At 37.7% G+C, this 19993-nt stretch overlaps 2 protein-coding genes across 7 annotated transcripts in view; one reads left to right on the top strand and one right to left on the bottom strand.

Moving 5' to 3' along the window:
* Positions 1–2166, bottom strand: part of DCDC1 (doublecortin domain containing 1) — a 515544-nt gene extending 513378 nt beyond the window's left edge. For 3 of the 5 annotated variants that reach the window (XM_063671024.1, XM_054441510.2, XM_054441513.2), the window contains exon 1: positions 1302–1715. The gene's annotated coding sequence lies outside the window, so the exon portion shown is untranslated. Of the gene's footprint in view, positions 1–1301 lie in introns of all 5 variants that reach the window. The other 2 variants (XM_054441512.2, XM_054441511.2) reach the window with 2 other exon arrangements.
* DNAJC24 (DnaJ heat shock protein family (Hsp40) member C24) overlaps positions 1717–19993 on the top strand; it is a 60182-nt gene continuing 41905 nt past the window's right edge. For both annotated transcript variants that reach the window (XR_008492598.2, XM_054441526.2), the window contains exons 1-2: positions 1717–1838; positions 2642–2785. Coding sequence is in view for 1 of the 2 variants with exons in the window: in XM_054441526.2 (XP_054297501.1) it covers positions 2675–2785 (111 nt within the window). In the remaining variant the exon portion in view is untranslated. The remainder of the gene's footprint in view (positions 1839–2641; positions 2786–19993) is intronic.

The following is a 19993-nucleotide window of genomic DNA, read 5'->3' as shown; positions in this document are numbered from 1 at the left end:
GTGGCAATGTAAGTAAGGTCTAGATATTATGTGACAGTCCAATAATGACATTATGGAGATAAAAGAAAAAGTTGGTACATTTTAGGGATGCAAACTAAAGTATGTAGAGATGAAATGACAAAATATTTGGGATTGCTGGGGAAAAAAACTATTTCTTACTTTCCAAACCCCAATAAAGAAATAAGGTAACACAATAACCTAATAAATAGTAAATCAAAATAAAATGCTTTTGCTGTAAAAAACAAAAAACCTGGAGTACCGGAGCATATCTACCTATACAAGGAAGAACCAAGCTGTGGACAGAGGGGAGTTTGAGGGCTAAAGATGTTCAAGGTGGCATCATTCTGACAGTACTGTTTAGGAAAGCATTCACCACACTACTTAATTCCATTGCTTTAGGTATTTTCATAAGGCCACACAAGAAAGTATGATGCAGCCAGGACTAAAACCAGATGCTCTTTGTATCTGCCTTTAAACATGACAAAATCCTGTGGAGAACCTAATCTATACTTTCATCTTCAGATTTTTAAACTTGCTTGTTTCATTGTTATTCTTTATAGTTCATAACATCATTAAATAATTGATCATATTAGATTATTTTATTTATTCTGCTTAAGTTTATCTTGACTGCTTCTCAGACTCAGATTGGTAGAAGTTTAAAAAAGGAGGAAAGCAAAATCAAAGCAGTAACAACAAAACCATTTTAACATCTCCAAGTGAAATTTATGTCATGCTGGCGAAAAATAAGATGTAGTTTTCATCTCCAGGTACAATGCTAGGAAGAGGTGTTAATGTAAAGTAAGCAGCACAAAGAAGTAATAAAAGGAAACACACGAATCAAGAAGGGGAGAAGAAAGAAAGGTGAGAAAAACACCACCACCACCACCACCACCACCAGCAGCAACAATAACAAACCCCAACAGTTGCCCATATGCAGTGCCCCCTAACTGCTTCGAAGAAGAACAGTTCATTCTGGTTTTTTCTGTAAGCTTGAAAGATAGCATAGCTGCCCTGGGAATGTGTAGACTTGCTGAGTCCTTGTTCTGCTGCTACCCAACTAGCTGTTTGGCCTTGATCCTTGATTTCTTTCCTCATCTATAAAGTGGGAATAATAGCACCTGCCTTACTTGTCTCACTGGGTTGAAATGAAAGCGAAGTGAAATAGCAAATGTGAAAGAATTTTGGAACGTTTTTATGTTGTAAGTTGGTTGCTAAGGTCTAAAAGAAATATTAATAATTACGTTGAATATCTTCTGCAGAAAAAAAATTAAACCGACCCCATCCCCCGCAAGTAGCCCTACCTGGCATAGGTTTTAGTTCTTTTAATTTTCGAATGAGAACATTGTAAAGGAACTGTAGGGACGAGGGTGGCATCAGGTCTCCTCATCCTTCTCACATCCTTGCCCCTGCACCCTCTCTCACCCCAGAGTTCAAGCACCAACCGGAAAGATTGAGAGCTCAGGGTACGGTAAACGGAGGAAGTTTTGAAGAAGGCGGGGAAAGCCTGGGATGGCGAGGGGTTGCTCGCTGAGGAGGAGGAGAGAAGCGACAGTCGCGGGGCCCGGACAAGAGAGACTCAGAGCGAAGCCAAAGGCGCCTTTCTTCACAGTTCGGGAACTTACTGGTAGTAAACGCCACTCCATAGAAGCGGTGACCGGTTACCATAGCGACCGCGTCGGGGTGGGCGGAGCGTCGCTTCTGAGCGGTGCCACGGCCACAACAGCTCCACCAGAAACGCGAACACGTCGGAGCAGTGACTTCCGGCGGAAGAAGAAACCGGCCCGGAGTTCTGGCCGACAGCAGGCGAGGAGTGGGCAGCAGCGCCTATGTGAGGTTAGGTAGGTCTGGTGTCCTATAAAGCGCGGAGAGGGTGCCCGCCAATGGCTGGGTGGGTAAAGCCGACTGTGAATGGAGAAGATTCCCAAGTCCCGAGCTTGAGGAGGCCCCGGCTGTTTCGTTAAGTGTATATAGTTGTGGGAAGAGGTTGCCTGATTTCTGGGGCTCCTGGTAGGGTCTCTCTTCTGGAGCGTGGAAGACTGGGGCATCCTCGCGTAGAGAGTTTCACTCTGTCTTTGCGAGGTCTCAGCGCCTCTCCAATAACAGGGGACTCTTGTTCTCTACCAGCCGGTGCTGACGTTGTTTCCCATATCATGCTCTCCAGACAATCTGGAGGAAAAGCAAACGAGAAACATTCAGAAGGAATGCCCCCAAATTTATTTTAATTCTTTGGTGTTCTGTTTTGCTTTTTTTTTATTCGTTCATTTTGTAAATATTCATTAAGCTCCTCCAGCGTGTTTAGTGGGTGCTTACTTGTGTGCCAGTTTTATCATAAGACTAGCAGAAATACCTTCTTAGAGGTTCATACACCACCCGGTTCATTATAAAATTCTTTTTTTTAATGCTGTTCATTAATTAAAGTATAAATATATATCGTGAAATACCTAACACGTTTTCCATACTTGTCGGTACACTTATACGTGGAATTCTTGGGACATTTTAAATGAAAATCTGTGCTTCCTCAGGTTTGCATTATAATCATGATTTACTCGACTAAATACTAAAGAATTTACAAAAACAGTCCTTAATTTTTTCTTAGATACATGGCAAACTGTGATGAATTGTCATTAATATTTCTATTCAGCTAATCTGAGAAGGCCCACTTCTGGTTCCATGGATGATGGCGGTTGAGCAGATGCCAAAAAAGGATTGGTACAGCATCCTGGGGGCAGACCCATCTGCAAATATATCAGACCTAAAACAAAAATATCAAAAACTCATATTAATGGTAAGTCTTTTCTTTCACATTTTAAATCATGAGTGGAAAAAAATCAATTTTTATATGAAACCACAAATTTAGGTTTCCAGAAAATAGGATACCAGTGGCAGGAATCCAGGTATTAATTTGATTTAATTAAACGTTTCAGTAATATTGCAGAAAAACTTGATTTGAGGTGGGAAAGCATGGTTAGGAGCAGGAGATCTGAGTCAGGCTGCTTGAGTTAGAATCTTGAGTCCATCTCTATCTGTGAGAATTTGGACAAGTTACTTTTTCTTATATGTGCCAAGGGAGGATTAAATGAAATAATCCATGTAAAATATTTAGAAGTGTTGTTACATAATAAACAACAGTAGCCACTAGCCACATGTGGCTGTTGAGCACTTGAAATGTGGCTAGCCTAACTTGAGATGGACTGTAAGGGTAAAATATACATTGGATTTTAAAGACAGTATTTAAAAAGAGTTAAAATAATTGAACAATTTTTATGTTGATTATGTTGATTAAAGTTCACTGGTTTTATTTTTCTTCTACTGTGTCCATCTGCTGATAAACTTCTTAAAAGAATTCTTGATCTCTTATCTAATTTTCATATCTAGCATTTCTACTGGCTCTTTTTTTAAAGTTTCTATCTCTTTCTCATCTTTTTATACATATTGTCCACTGTTTCTACTATATCCTTTAATAAACTTATCACAGTTAAACTCCCTGTCTGATAATTCTTTGTAGTTAATAATCAAACAGTTTTTATGTGGATTATATATTGAAATGATGACATTTTGGATTACTGGCTATTTTGTGTTTTATATACATAATATGCATGCATGTATTTGCACATATCAAAGTTTGTTTCTCTTGCATTTTACTTTTTTAACATTGCATATGTAGCCGGCATTTATACTTACATTATATTTCTATTGGGTAATGCTGATTTAGACCATTTATACACTAATTATCAGTTGACTTTTTTTTTTTTTTTTTTTTTGAGATGTAGTTTCACTCTTGTTGCCCAGGCTGGGGTACAATGGCGTGATCTCGGCACACTGCAACCTCCGCCTCCCAGGTTCAAAGGATTCTCCTGTCTCAGCCTCCCAAGTAGCTGGGATTAAGGCGCATGCCACTACGCCTGGCTAATTTTTATATTTTTAGTAGAGACAGGGTTTCATCATATTGGTCAGGCTGGTCTCGAACACCTGACCTCAAGTGATCCTCACGCCTCGGCCTCCCAAAGTCCTGGTATTACAGGCATGAGCCACTGCACCCGGCTGACTCTTTTTTTTAAATGAATTGTAGTATTTGTAAATATATCTTTCTGAACTTTTATATTCATTTTTTCAATCTGTATTGTGATGCTTCTTAAGCCAATATCTGTAATTCTATACTGAAGTTCAGTTAACTCAGTTTATAGAGAGTAAAGAACCATTATTTATATAGAATTTGTTGTCTCTTTAGTTTATACTAGTTACATCAATGTTGTTTTGCCAAAACTATTAATGTTCATTGTGAGAGACAGTAACTGTTTCATCATCAGGATTGTACTAATATTCTTACTTTAGGTAGTATGTTGGACTAAATGACCTTAAGGTACCTTTCGCCCCAGAATTTTTAAAGTTTCTGTCAGCAGAATCAAGTAGACTTTATTGAAAAATATCCTAATATTAAACCATCCTTGTACCTCACTCAGTTAATTGGGAAATGAGCCTGGAAAAGCAGACTGGATCATTCTGGTTCTTGTAGGCCATGCTGGCCTTTAATTGGCCACTGAGAAGCAGTCTGCACATAATATGTAGTATCTGTCAAACAGCAAAGTAGATAAATCATTTCACGTATGTGCTAACAATGTATCAGAGAGTTCTGGTTGCTCTACATCTTTGCCAATATTTGATGTTATTGGTCTCTTTCATTTTGGCTATTGGAGTTTTCGCAATTTTGCCACCATTGACATTTTAGGCAGGATAATTCTTTGTTATTTCGGCTGTCCTGTGCTTTGTAAGATGTGTGGCAGGATCCTAGATGCCAGTAACAACCAAAAATGCCGCCTGCATGTCAAAATTGCCACATGCCATGAGAATCACTGGACTACTCTACAGTGTCTAGTCATACTTGATGACTAATGATGTTGAGCCCTTTTTAATGTGATAATTGGCCATTTCTATAATTTTCTTTTATGAAGTGTTTTTTTTAAATTAAATATATTCTTGATTTTGTATATATGTTGTATATATTTTCTCCTAGTCTGTGATTTACCAGGTCATTTTCTTAATGGTGTCTTTTGATGCAGAGTTTTTTGTTTTGACAAAATATAATTTATCAAATGTGTGTGTTTATTGTTAATACTTTCCATCTTCTCTAAGGTTATGAGAATATTCTTCGATGTTTTCTTCTAGAAGTGGTCATTTGCTTTTACCTTTAGACTTATGATTTCTGTGTATAGCATGAGATGTGAGGTCATGTTTTTATTTTTCCTCAGTATAGATATTCAGTTGTTCCAGCATCATTTGTTGAAGACTTTTTTCTCCATTGGACTGTCTTGGCAATATGAGTCTATTACTGGACTCTATTCTGTTTTATATATTTGTTTATCCTTTTACTAATACCTCCATCTTGATTACTGTAGATTTATAGTCAGTCTCAAAGTCATTGTAAAGTTAATTCTCTAATATTCTCCTTCTTTTCCAGTTTACTTTGGTTATTCTAGTTTGCTTATATTTCCACAGAAATTTTAGAATCAGCTTGTAAATGTCTTGCTTGAGTTTTAAACTGGGATTGTAATAATAGGTATCCACTTTGGTAGAATGGCATCTTAATAATATTAAGTCTTTGAATCCATGAACATGTATCCTTCTTCTTACTTAAGCCATCTTTCTTTTCTCTCATCAGTGTTTTATAATTTTCAGTGTAGAGATCTTACATATCTTTTCTTGAATTTATTTCTAGTTATTTGGTTTTTGGTTCCATTATAAATGGTATTTTTAAAAATATTTCATTTTTCGGTTGTTGATTGATAGTATATAAAATTATAGCTTATTTTTATATACTGGTCTTTTATCCTACAATATAGGTAAATTTGCTTTTTAATTTTCATAGCTATTTTTGTCGATTTCTTAGAATTTTCTGCCAACACAATTATGTCATTTGCAAATAACGAGAGTTTTAATTCTGTCTTACCAATCTGTGTGTCTTTTATTTCCTTTTCTTGCATTAAGGCACTAGCTGGTTGCTTCTATTAAAATGTTCAGTTGAAGTGTTAAGAGCAGGTATCGTTGCCTTGTTCCTGATTTTAGGAGGAAAACCTTCAATATTTTACCAGTAAGTATACTGTTAGCTGTATGTTTTTAAAGATGCCCTTTATCAGCTTAGGGAAATTCTTCCAATTAATACTTTGCTAAGAGTTTTTATGGTAAGTAGGTATTTAAATTTGTTAGATCCTTTTTTTTTGCATTTATTGAATTTTTGCATTTATTGATTTTTTTCTCATTTAATTTGTTAATGTGGTGAATCACGTAGATTTTTCTTAAGTTAAACCCACTTCTCATTCCTAGGATAAACAAACCACTTATCATGAAGCATTATTTTATTTATACATTGAGAGATTCTAGTTGCTATTATTTTGTCATGGATTTTTATGTTTAGTTTCATGCTGTATATTTGTAATTTTCTTTTCTCGTAATGTTTATGTCTAAATTTATTATCATAGTTATGCTAGCCTCATAAAATGAATTGTGATTTCTGGCTTTATAGTGAGGAAGAGAGGTGGAGGTCTAACCATTTTTTTAGTCTTAACCAGTCTTTCTCTTGTTTAGTTTTGCCCCTCAACTCCACTCTGCAAGGTACTTAGTGCCTTCCATTCCTCAGTTTCTCCTGCCTCTGTGTGAATGAACTCACTTCTTTGTCTCTTTCACTTTAGACTTAGGTTTCTGTTTTTGCAGGTACACTGAATTTGTTATCATTTATTGATGAATTTTCCATCTCTTCAAATTTTGGTGTCTTTTGCCTGTCTTTTCTCTCCTGTTCTTTTGCGTGTTTTTTTCTCTTCTCTCCTGTTTGTTCTTACACATTTATGCCTTTTTTAAAAAAATTATTATTCCTTTGCTGTTACTATCAAGGAATTTTCAGAGGGATGAAAGTGTGAGCCAGTTGCTGTGGCTCACACTTGTAATCCTAGCTACTTGTGAGGCTGAAGCAGGAGGATTGCTTGAGCCCAGGAATTCAAGGCTACAGTGAGATATGATTGTGTCACTGCACTCCAGCCTGGGCAACAGAGCAAGACCCTATCTCTAATTAATTTGCCATTTAGTGGAAGTCCTGAACTATTTTCTTTTCCCTTTAGAGGCCAGATACCCTTCTGTGGCTATATGCCTTTGCATTTGCACTCTGCCCATCCACTGCCTCACCTAATTCTCACTCATTGTTTCAAAATGATCTTAGTTGTAATCGTGCCTCCCCAGCTCCCTGCCATGTCTTTAGTACATTTCATGGTATTTCTCTAGGACAGGGGAGGTATAGCTGTTAGATAAGGAGAATGAGGGTAGGTGGACTGTAATAAAAGGTTGAAATTTTTTCCCCTGCTTTTCTTTTAGAAGATGAGAGAGACTTGAACATGTTTACACTGTATGGGAAGTAGCCACGGAAAAGCTTGAGATTGAAGTTATAGGAGAGTTTGAATAATTAACAAAAGCAGAGAGGGATAGGATCTCAATCCTAGGTAGAAGGATTAGCTTTAGGTAAGAGACTCAGGAGGGACCTGTCTTCATTGTTACAGGAAGGAAGGAAGGAAGAAAAGATGGTTGCAATAGCCGGTTTGTTTGTAGGTTTGGTAGCAGAAAGTTGATGAGCTCTCATTTGGTACCTTCTTTTTAATCTCTGTAAAGTAGAAGACAAAGTTATCTGTTGAGAAGGGTGAGAGATGAAGTGAAGCAGCAAATTACAGGAGAGAGAATTTCAACTAGCATTATTCTGGGAAGGCTCATTGTAGGTAGCTGTGTATACTATGGGAGCAAGAAGTCTCAGCTAACAACCTGGCAGCAGGCAACAAGAGACAATACATCTGATATAGTTTGGCTGTGTCCCCACCCAAATCTCATCTTGAATTGTAGCTCCCATAGTTCCCATGTGTTGTGGGAGGGACCCGGTGGGAGATAATTGAATCATGGGGTGGTGGGAGGGATTCCCCCATATTGTTCTCCTCATGGTAGTGAATAAGTCTCACAAGATTTGATCATTTTATAAGGGGTTTCCACTTTCTCTTGGCTCTCATTCTCTCTGGCCTGCTGCCATGTATGACTTGCTTTTCGCCTTCTGCCATGATTGCAAGGCCTCCCCAGCCATGTGGAACTTTGAACCATTAAACCTGTTTTTCTTTATAAATTGCTCAGTCCCGGGTATATCTTTATCTGCAGCGTGAAAATGGATTAATACACCATCTCATAGCATTTTGCCCTTCTTTTGTCTTGGTTGATGTATCAGTGGTACTTATATTACAGTTTAGCGCAATAATTTATAATCATAATTATGGCCATGAGATATGTTCAGTTAATTCTGTTTAAGAAGGCTAGGAAGTATAGAGTAGTAAGTGTATAATTAGTAGCACGTGTATTGTACTTAGCAGTTTACAAATGCTTTCACATCTGGTTTTATCTTCTGTAAGATAGTCTTTGTTATCCTTATATTTGTACTTGAGAAAATGAAGGCTTAGTTACAGTTAAGTGGTTTATCAGAAACACAGAATTAGTAAGGGTTATGATCTAGGCTTGATCATGTATCCTCTGACTCTAGATTCTCTCCCATTATATCACACTTCTCATAATTGCCATCTAAAAGCGTTTACTGTTGTTTAAAGACATAATTTTTATTTTTTCTGGATTTCCATAGAACACCTCATTTATGCACAGTTAATTAAGTATTATGGAAGGTCAGACATAATTACTACTTTCTTCTAATTTTGAAAGGATCGAGATTTTTTATGGCTTATGAAGTGAAATTTAGTTTTCTTACTCTTTTTGCATAAGCTTAGACTTTCTAATAGATTTAAGGAGAAAATTATAAGGGAAAAGCATATTATTTGTAATGTTTATCAGATTTTTAAAAACAAAAACAGGCTTTTAAAGTTCGTATTCTTGTTTCCCAATTAGAAGTATCACATTTTGTTAGTCTATTTTTTTCAACAATGTCACAAAACAGTTGGAGAATAAAATTACATTTGACTAACAGCATTTTGTATCTAATTTTTTAAAGGCACACGTATTACATGTACATTTCTAAGTTCAGAAGACTTTGAATTTAACACTTCCTGCACAATTAGTTGTTTAGATAAAATATTGCTAAATCTTAGGCTGCTGAGTTTACAATACATATTGATTTAGTAAATACTGTTTCCTTATTTCAATTTTTGTAAATGTAATGCTTACTCAGGGTCCTGATTCTGAAAAAATTCTTACTAATTGAGGTATTTTAGAATACTTTAAAGATACATATATAAGTAAAGTGCAGAATTAGCTTTAAAGACATTATTCACATACCATACATATTACATATTATAGACATACATATTGGCCTGCTGTGTAATAATTTACTATATAAAAAATAAAAGTAATTGAACCAACATTTTTCAGCACTGTTTTATTAATAGGGACTTTACTTATTAGTAAATCAATTGTGAATTGATTTTTAAAATTTTTTTTAGTTTTCTTTTAAAAACAATTTGAATAGTAGTCCATTGCTTTGAAATGGTCTAGGGTCCAGAATGATTAGTTATGTTATTCCCATATTTTTTGCAGTTATGCATGTGAAAATTGCTATTTACTTAAGAGAAAGCTTCATCTCAAAAGCTTTGTCAAATTGAGAACTGGGGGTCTTTTCCCATTGATGCTGATAATATTACAGGATACTTTTCAGTTGGAAAAGAGTTATTGTGCTGGAAAATTATATGCTTCTGTTATGTGTTCTATAATCTTAAAGAAAATCCATGTAATTTGAGTCAGGAGTGTGCAGGATGGTCTTGTTAATGTTGGAAGGGTGTAAAATACCACTTAATACTTATGTGGGCATTCAGAGGGTCTCATTTGATTAGAAATGGTTATATATAGATTAGCTTTAAGCTAGTTACGTAATCCACTTTAATGTCTTGAAAAAGAAAGTAGAAAGGGTACCTGTATTATAGTCAGAAGAAAATTACCACGTTGGAAAAGAAGGCAGTGAAGAACAATTCTTTAAATAGGTCTTCTGAGTACATTACAAAGCAAAAGTGATCTTGATTACAGGAAAGGTACTTAGGCATTAAGAGAAATTTTGTGAAAAAAATCTAGGAGTGTTGTAAGTAAAAATCTGGAAGATATAACTTGTCTTGTAGTTCACATTATAATTTCTGTTACCATAGTTAACTGTTTAACTGTCATCTAGGTATTATTAATATATAGAATGCATGATATGTAACAATAAATAGTTATGTCATAGAGAGACTCTATTATAAACAATTCTTTTTTGTGATAAAAGTGGCAGGAATAGCATTTTAAATGAATAACTTTAGCTAACATGTAGCACTGCGTATCAGATACTCTTGTAATCACTTCATGTGAATTATTTAACTCTGCAAAGTGCAATATCATTATTATTCCTAATATATAGATGGGTAAACCAAGGCTCAGAGATTAAGTAGCATACTGACTAGCAGCAAGAAATTATGATACACTTTGAAAACTGTATTAAAAAAAAGGAGACAGTTGGTTACCTTTCCAGTGGTTTTTTTTTTAATATTCCTATCGCATAAATGCAGCAATAATAGATTATATCTTTAGAGAAAAGGTAGTATTTATGTTAAAGGTACAGACTAGTGAAAAGTTAAGCGTGAGCTCTAGAGGGAGGGAAGGAAATTACACTAGAAACTTGGTGAAAAGTGTGAAAGGTGGCAGTGTGGTGTGGTGGAAACCTGAGTTCTTACCATGCCTGATTATTAGTTAATGACATTTACTTCCCCAATTCCTGAGGAATGTAAAAATATCTTAAGAAATTCATTTTCTTTTATCTTCGCCATTTCCAGTAAAATTGTGCTAGGACAACTAAGGTGTGTCTTAACATACATAAACTCCATGGATCTGAGCTTCTTCATCTGTAAAAATGAGATGCTTATACTATGTTACTCTCTAAAGCCAGCTCTGGTATTTGTTCATTTGTTTTTGTTTTTGTTTTTTTCTCTTATTATATTTTCATTTGTCCTCTAGCTCAGGGGTCCCCAATCCCCGCGCTGCAAACCAGTACTGGTCCGTGGCCAGTTAGGAACCAGGCCATGCAGCAGGTGGTGCGGAGCCAGTGTGCGAGTGTTACCACCTGAGCTCTGCGTCCTGTCAGATCCGCTGTGGCACTGGGTTCTCATAGGAGCACAGTATATCAGCATGTTGATATATGTTGATAATCAACACAATAGTGTTCATAGGTGTCCAGATCCAAAGACAATGTGAAAATTACATGTAATCAAAACTACTCTTGAAAATCTTTAAATTGTCCATGAAGTATAGTATCTGAAGTTTCATGAATATAACCTCTAATATTGTAATATGAGAAATACCTACCTCAAAAGTTTCATAAAGACTAAATGGAAGAATGAATATAAAGCATTTAGCCAGTGTCTTGCATGTGATGCCTTATTGTAATTTATCATCATCAGTAGAAATTATGTACAAGATGCATTTAAAGAATTGTGCAGGGCCATATAAAAATACAGAATAATGACATTATACTAATTTAACTATTATTGTCCATCAAAACATTTAAAAATGGGAAAATTATATTTTGGATATGTGGTTTTATCTGTTTATTATTGTATATGTTATGCAATTATATGTACATATTGTTGTATACAGTTGTTTTGAGATGGGAAAAAGCCAAAGTGTGTTCCCTACTCTCACACACCACTCAATACAGTACTTCTGACTGTAGGATTGTGCACGGTTTTCTCCCCACATACCAAGCAGTTCTCCGGTGGACACCAATTGGGTGTCCTGTAATTCAGGTCTGACACTGTTTACCTGGAGTCCGTGTCAGATCCATAAGGGTTAAGGATTCATTTCCATAAGACTCCCCTCCACGTTAGGTGTCAGATGCAAGCCCCAGGTTGTGATATGTGCCTCTGACTGACTGGCTGTAAATCTGGGTTCCTATGTTTCCTTCTTTAGGCTCAATTGATTTGCTGAAGCAGCTGACAGAACTCAGGGAAAATTTACTTGTGTTTACCTACTCATTACAAAGGATATTTTGAAGAATATAAATGAAGAGATCCATAGGGTGAGGTCTGCAGGGGTCCCCAATGCAGAAGCTGTGGATTTGGAATGCACTGCCCTTCTGGCACAGTGTTTTCTTTGTTAACCCACCTGGAGGTCACTGAACTCCATCAGTTTTAATGAAGGCTTTATTAGGTAGGCATACTTGATTAAATCAGTGGCTGCTGGTGATCTGCTCAACCATCAACCCCTCTCCACTTCCTGGAGGTTGAGGGCTGGGGCTTAAAGTCCCAACCCTCCAATCATGCTTTAGTCTTTCTGGTCACCAGCTGCCATCCTGAAGCTGCCTAGGGGCCCCCAGCCACTAGTCATTCTATTAGCATACAAAAGACACTCTTCACTCCAGACTCCAAGGGTTTTAGGAGCTGTTTGTCAGGAACCAGGGGCAGAGGCCAAATATATGTATTTCTCATATTACAATATTATAGGTTATATTCATGAAACTTCAGATACTATACTTCATGGACAATTTAAAGATTTTCAAGAGTAGTTTTGATTACATGTAATTTTCACATTGTCTTTGGATCTGAACACCTATGAAAACTGTTCTTCCTTTGTAAGTGTTCAGTTGCATGTTGGGAAATTAGTGCTATTACCAGTTACATGAATTGGAAAGCAAGGTTGCAAAGGAAGTTTTGCTTGTAGTTTATGGAAAAGAAATGCCCCCCGGATTGCTGTATTGTGAGGAAAAAAGAGCAAGGGCCAGCATATGCCCTAAGTGTGGGAACCACACTGATGCTGCCTTTCATCCTTATGTAACAGAATGGATCTCCTCTGCACAGCTAGGTGTGGGACTCCGTTTCAGCTTTTTTGTTTTCTGTTCTAATAATCTGTCCTTTCTTCAGTCAGTCCCTCTATGAGGTATGTAATTATCTTAAGCCAAATAGGGCTATCAAAACAAAAGTTCATTTCCAGAATAATTTCCAGAATAGGCAAAATACTCTCAGGGTAAAAACACCTTCAGCTCTTTGTCTTTGATTGTTTTTCCTTCAGTTTTGACCTTACTATCTTGTGAACTCTTTGATGCTTTTACAATGTTTTATAATATATTTCATCTTCATTTTGTAGTTCTCAATGAAAAGAATAGACTAGCGCTACCCCCATTGTAAATAAGAAGCCCTCTTCTCATTTCTTCGTATTCAGTGGAGAAAGTCTACCTCCCATTAAGGCACAACTCAAAGAACTTCTTGAACTAATCGTTGTAGTTACTCAGAAAGTCTCCCCACTTCTTAGGTGTTCCATTGATACATCATAACTCTGTTATTCCACTGTCCATATCCTATCTTTACTCTAATTGCTTGTGCCTGTGGCTGCCTCTCAGCTAGAAGTGAAGTTCTTGGAGGCAGGGATCCTGTCTTAGTTATTTTTGTATCCTTGGTAGCACCAACTTCATGGACTCAATATAATAGATTCTCAGTACATTCTTTGGTTGAATTGTGCTGGATTTTGCTGAAGTAGAATAAAAAGGTTAAGAAGGAAGTTGGCTCTGTTCATCTGGCCTCTCTATATGAGTTGCAATACAGTTCTCCCTTTTCTATTATTCCTTACAGGTTCATTGATGATGTTACATAGCCCTTGACCCATGTGAACTGATGACAGAATAGAGCCACAGCATGTGAAGTGATTTGACCTGTAGCAATCTTTGAACCAGTGTTTTGTCTACACCTATCCTCAGAGGCTATCCAGCTGTTAGATTTCATTTTTAATAATTCAGCCAAAGGTGTGGAACATTTTTCTCTTGAGATTTTCAATAGATAGTCGGAAGATGTGTTTTTGAGAGCTTCAAATAGTGTTCCAGAAGAGAATGTTAGAATTGGGAAGAATAAGCGTATTAGATAGTTAAAGTATCTGAAAAAGAAAATAGAGAATATAAGCATATAATTTTCAGTTTACTAAAGAATACTGTTTTTAGGAATAATAGTCATGAAAATTATAAGGGAAAAGAATAGTTTTTAAAAAGCCTCTGTTACCCAGTTTAATGCATCTTTTAGTTTAGACATGACTGCTTCACAATCACAGTGACTTTTGCACACTATCTTGTAATTTTTAAAAAGTTTTAAACATTTATCACAAATTATTCTAGATTCTTCATATCGGGTTTTTAGAAAGTAAATATTAAAAGGAACTTCAGGTGGTGAAGCATTCAACTGGAGCAATTTATTATTACATAATAAAAAAGGGCCAAAAAACTGGTTATTCCAACCATGTTTTGTTTGAGCCATGATCTTCCCAGATACATGAGTAGATTTTAGAATCTACCCTTACAGTGACCTTTTTGCTTTTACAACTCCCTTAAACTTTGGGGACTATCTAGATGTCCCTGACTTTTCAATGAATGCCATCTTATGCATGTACTACTGTAATGTGCCACAAAAGCATTTGAAGTAAATTATATATTAGATGATATCTGTTGGATTGTTTTGTGTTAAACTGTATGAAGATCTTAGAAATGTAAAAATTTAATCACTTACTGTCCCACCATATGATTGACTCCAATCCCCCTGGGAGTTAAGTAAGAAAAATCTTGTAAATTAAACTATCATTAAAAGACTGGTTTCTTTTCTAAGTTAAGTAAACTAACACAAAGATCACTAAAAATATAAGGTTTCTTGACTGTTCTTTTTTTCCTCCCTCTTTTGACAAGATTGTGAAAAGGTGATAGTAATAATGTAATATTAATAAGGCCCAATCCTAGAGAGGAAGCAGAACAAGATGGCCGAATAGAAGCCTCCGGTGGTCATCCCCTCTGCAGGAACATCAAATTGAACAACTATATTAAGGAAGGAGGCATGGAATAGGATAGGAAAGACAGTCTTTAATCACCTACACCATCCCTCCCCCATCCCCCTGCAGTGGCCACATGGCGTGGAAAGAGAATCCGTGTGCTTGGGGAAGGGAGAGCACCATGCTTGTAGGATGTTGCATCCACAGTGCTGCTGTGTCACAGCAGAAAGCAACACTTGGCAGAACTCAACCAGCACCCACAAAGAGCATTTAGATCCGCCCTAGACAGAGGCAAGTTGTCTATCCCAGAGGTCTGAACCTGAGTTCCAATTCCAGCAAACCCTGCCACCATGAGCTAAAGTTCTCTGGGGTCATAAGTAAACTTGAAAGGCAGTCTAGGCCACAAGGGTTGTAATTCCTGGACACGTGTTATGCTGGGCTCAGAGCCAGTTGACTTGGGGTCCACATGACCTGATGAGATACCAGCTAGGGTGGCCCAGGGAGTACTTGCATCAACCCTCCCCCAACCCTAGGCAACGCAACTTACAACTCTGGGAGAGACTCCTTCCTTCTGCTTGAGGTGAAGATAGTAGAGAGTAAAGACAACTATGTCTTGCAACTTGGATGCCAGCTCAGCCACAGTAGAATAGGGTATCAGGCAGAGTCCTGAGGCCCCCCATTCTAGGCTGTAGCTCCTAGACTACATTTCTAGACACACCATATGCCAGAGGGGAACCTTCTGCCTTGAAGGGAAGGATCCAGTTCTAGCAGGATTCATCACCTGCTGACTAAAGAGATGTTGGGCCTTGAACATCACTGGTACCCAGGCAGTACTTGCTGTAGGCTTTGGGTAAGACGCAGGGTTGTGCTGGCTTCAGATGTGCCCCACCACATTTTCAGCTATGGTGGCCATGGAGAGAGACTCCTGCAGAGGAAAGGAGAGAGACAAGTAAAGGGACTTTGTTTTGTACCTTGGATACCAGCTTAGCTACAGTGGGGTAGAGCACCAAGTGGGTTCCTGGCATCCCCAGCTCCAGGCTGTGGCTCCTGAACAACATCTCTGGACCTTCCCTGGGCCAGGAGGAGCCCACTGCCCTGAAGGGAGAGACCCCGGGCTGGCAGCATTCACCCAAGCTGACTGAAGAGTCTATAGGCCTTGAGTGAACATCAGTGGTAGCCAGGCAGTACTTGCTGCAGGCCTGGGACGGTGGTGACCATAGGGGAGAGACTCCTTCTGCATGAGGAAAAGAGAGGAAAAAGTGGGAAAGACATTGTCTTGTGGCTTAGGTGCCAGCTCAGCTACAGTACAATAGAGCACCAGATAGACTCCTACGATTCCAACTCCAGGCCCTGGTCCCAGATAGCATCTCTGGATTTGCCCAGGGCCAGGGGGATCTTACTGTCCTGAAGGGAAGGACAGAAGCCTGGCTGAATTCAACACCTGCTAATTATAGAGCGCTACGACTTGAGTGAACATAGGTAGGTAGCCAGGTAGTGGTCACTGTGGGCTTTTGGGCAAGACCCAGTGTGGTGATGGCTTTCAAGTCTGAACCACCACAGTCCCAGTGGTGATGGCCACAGAGGTGCTTGTGTTATCCCTTCCCCAGCTCCAGGCAGCTTAGCACAGAGAGAGAGACTGTGTTTGTTTGGGAGAAAATAAGGGAAGAGTACAAGAGCCTGGCTAGTAATCCAGGGAATTCTCCCAGATCTTACCCAAGATCACCAAGGCAGTAACTCTACAAGTCTGTAAGAGCCACAGCATTACTGGGCTTGGGATGCCCTCTAATGAAGATATACGAGCAGTGACCAAAGACTTAGATTACAACACACAAGTCTCTCTGAATACTTGGAATGCCTTCCCAAGAAGGACAGGCATAAACAAGCACAGACTACAAAGACTGCAATAAATTCCTAATTCTTCAATGCCCCCAGGCACCAGTGAACATCCACAAGCATCAAGACCATCCAGGAAAACACAACCTCACCAAACAAACTAAATAAGGCAACAGTGGCCAATGCCAGAGAGATAGAGATATGTGACTTTACACATAGAGAATTCAAAATAGGTGTTTTGAGTGAAATTTAAGATAACACAGAGAAGCATTTCAAAATCCTATCAAATAAATTTAACAGAAAGATGGAAATAATTAAAATGAATCAAGCAGATATGTTGGAGCTGACAAATGGAATTCATATCCTGAAGAATTCATCAGCATGTCTTAACAGCAGAATTGATCAAGCAGAATAATTAGTGAGCTTGAAGACAGGCTCCTTGAAAATACAGTCACAAGGGACAAAAGAAAAAATAATGAAAAAAGAAGGAAGCATGCCTACAAGACCTAGAAAATAGCCTCAGTAGGGCAAATCTAAGAGTTATTAAACTTAAAGTGGAGGTAGAGGGAGAGAGAGGGGTAGAAAGTTTATTCAGATGGTTAATAACAGAGAACTTCTCAAACCTAGAGAAAGATATCAATATTCAAGTACAAGAAGGTTATAGAACACCAAGCAGATTTAACCCAAATAAGACTACCTCAAGATATTTAATAATCAGATTCCCAAAGGTCAAGGACAAAGAGAGGATCCTAAGAGCAGCAAGAGAAAAGAATCAAATAGCATGCAAAGGAGCTCTAATATATCTGGCAGCAGACTTCCCAGTGGAAACCTTACAGGCCAGGAAAGAGTGGCATGACATATTTAAAGTGCTGAAGGAAAAAAAACTTATTCTAGAATAGTATATCCAGCAAAAATATCCTTCAAATGCGAAGGAGAAATAAAGACTTTTCCAGACAAATAGAAGCTGAGGGAGTTCATCAACCAGACTGTCCTACAAGAAATACTAAAGGTACTTCCTCTGCCTGAAAGAAAAGTACATTAATGAGCAATAAGAAACCATCTGAAGGTACAAAATTCACTGTTAACGGTAAGTACACGGAAAAACTCATAACACTGTAATTGTGGTATGTAAACTACTTGTATCCTGAGAAGAGACAGTAAATGATGAACCTATAAAAAGTAATTGCTACAATAATACTTCAAGACATAGACAGTATAATAAGATATAAAATAGAAACAAACATTTAAAAAGCAGGAGGATGAAGTAGAAGTTTAGAGTTTTTATTAGTTATCTCTTTGCTTGTTAGTTTATGCAATCAGTGTTGTCATCAATTTAAAATAATAGGTTGTAAGATAGTATTTGCAAACCTCATGATAACCTCAAATCAAAAAACATACAATGGATACACAAAAAATAAAAAGCAAAAATTAAAACATACCACCGGAGAAAATCACCTTCACTGTAAGGAAGACAGGGAGGAAGGAAAGAAAGAAGAGAAGACCACAAAACAACCAGAAAACAGATGACAAATGGCAGGAGTAAGTCCTTACTTATCAATAATAACATTGAATGTAAATGGACTAAACTCTCCAAAACAACATAGTGGCTGAATGAATTAGAAAAAACAAGACCCAACCATCTGTTGCCTACAAGAAACCCACTTCATCTATAGAGAAACACATAGACTTAAAGGGATGGAGAAATACATTCCATGCAAATGGAAACAAACAAAAAAAAAGAGTAAAAGGAGCTATGCTTATATCAAACAAAATAGATTTCAAGAAAAAAACTATAAAAAGAGACAAGGTCATATAGTGATAAAGGAGTTAATGCAGCAAGATGATATAACAATTGTGAATATATATACACCAAATAGATATCTAGAGCAGCCAGATAGATAAAGCAAACATTATTAGAGCTAAAGAGAGAGGTAGAACCCAATACAATAATAGCTGGAGACTTCAACACCCCACTTTCATCATTGGACAGATCTTCCAGACAGAAAATTAACAAACATCAGACTTAATCAGCACCTATAGACCAAATGGACCTACCTGATAGATATTTACTGAACATTTCATCTAACAGCTGTAGAATAAATATTATTCTCCTCAGCACATGTATCATTCTCCAAGACAGACAATATGTTAGGTCACAAAACAATTTTTTAAAATTCAAACAAGTCTAAATAATATCAAGCATATTCTCCAACCACAGTGGAGTAAAACTAGAAATCAATAACAAGGAATTTTGGAAACTATATAAATACATGGAAATTAAACAACATACTCCTGAATGATCAGTGGGTCAATGAAGAAATTAAGAAGGAAATTGAAAAATTTCTTGAAACAAATGTTAAAAGGAAACACAACATACCAAAACCTATGGAATAAAGCAAAAGCAGTACTAAGAGGGAAGTTTATAGCAATAAGTGCCCACATGAAAAAAGGAGAACCAAAACCTGAACAGACCAATAATAAGTAACGAGATCGAAGATGTAATAAAATCAAGCTGGGTGCAGTGGCTCACGTCTGTAATCCTAGCCCTTTGGGAGGCCAATGCAGGTGGATCACCTGAGGTCAGGAGTTGGAGACCCACCTGGCCAACATGGCAGAACCCCGTCTCTACTAAATATACAAAAATCAGCCGGGCATGATGGCATGCACCTGTAATCTCAGCTAGTAGGGGGGCTGATGCAGGAGAATTGCTTGAACCCGGGAGGTGGAGGTGGCAGTGAACTGAGATCATGCCACTGCACTCCAGCCTGGGTGACAGAGCAAGACTCTTATCTCAAAAAAAAAAAAAAAAGATTAAAGACCGGGTGCGGTGGCTCACACCTGTAATCCCAACACTTTGGGAGGGCAAGGGGGGCAGATCACGAGGTCAGGAGATCGAGACCTTCCTGGTCATTGTAGTGAAACCTTGTCTCTACTAAAAATACAAAAATTAGCTGGGCCTGGTGGTGCATGCCTGTAGTCCCAGCTACTTGGGAGGCTGAGGCAGGAGAATTGCTTGAACCTGGGAGGTGGAGGTTGCAGTGAGCCAAGATCGCGCCACTGCACTCCAGCCTGGTTGCCAGAGTGAGATTCCATCTTAAAAAAAAAAAAAAAAAAGTAATAAAATCTCCCAGTAAAGAAAAGCCCAGCACCCAGTGGATTCACTGCTGAATTCTACCAAACATTTAAAGAACTAATACCAATCCTACTACACTATTCTGAAAAATAGAGGAGAAAATACTTCAAAATTCATTCTACAAGGCCATTATTACCCTGATACCAAAACCAAACAAAGACACATCAAAAAAAGAAAACATAGGCCAATATTTCTGATGAGTATTGATGTCAAAGTCCTCAACAGAATACTAGCAAACAAAATTCAAAAGATCAT

This window comes from Pongo pygmaeus, chromosome 9 (assembly GCF_028885625.2).
Source record: "Pongo pygmaeus isolate AG05252 chromosome 9, NHGRI_mPonPyg2-v2.0_pri, whole genome shotgun sequence".
Taxonomy (NCBI): domain Eukaryota; kingdom Metazoa; phylum Chordata; class Mammalia; order Primates; family Hominidae; genus Pongo; species Pongo pygmaeus.
The sequence above is the reverse complement of the archived record's forward strand: the minus strand, read 5'-3'. Positions and strand labels throughout refer to the sequence as shown.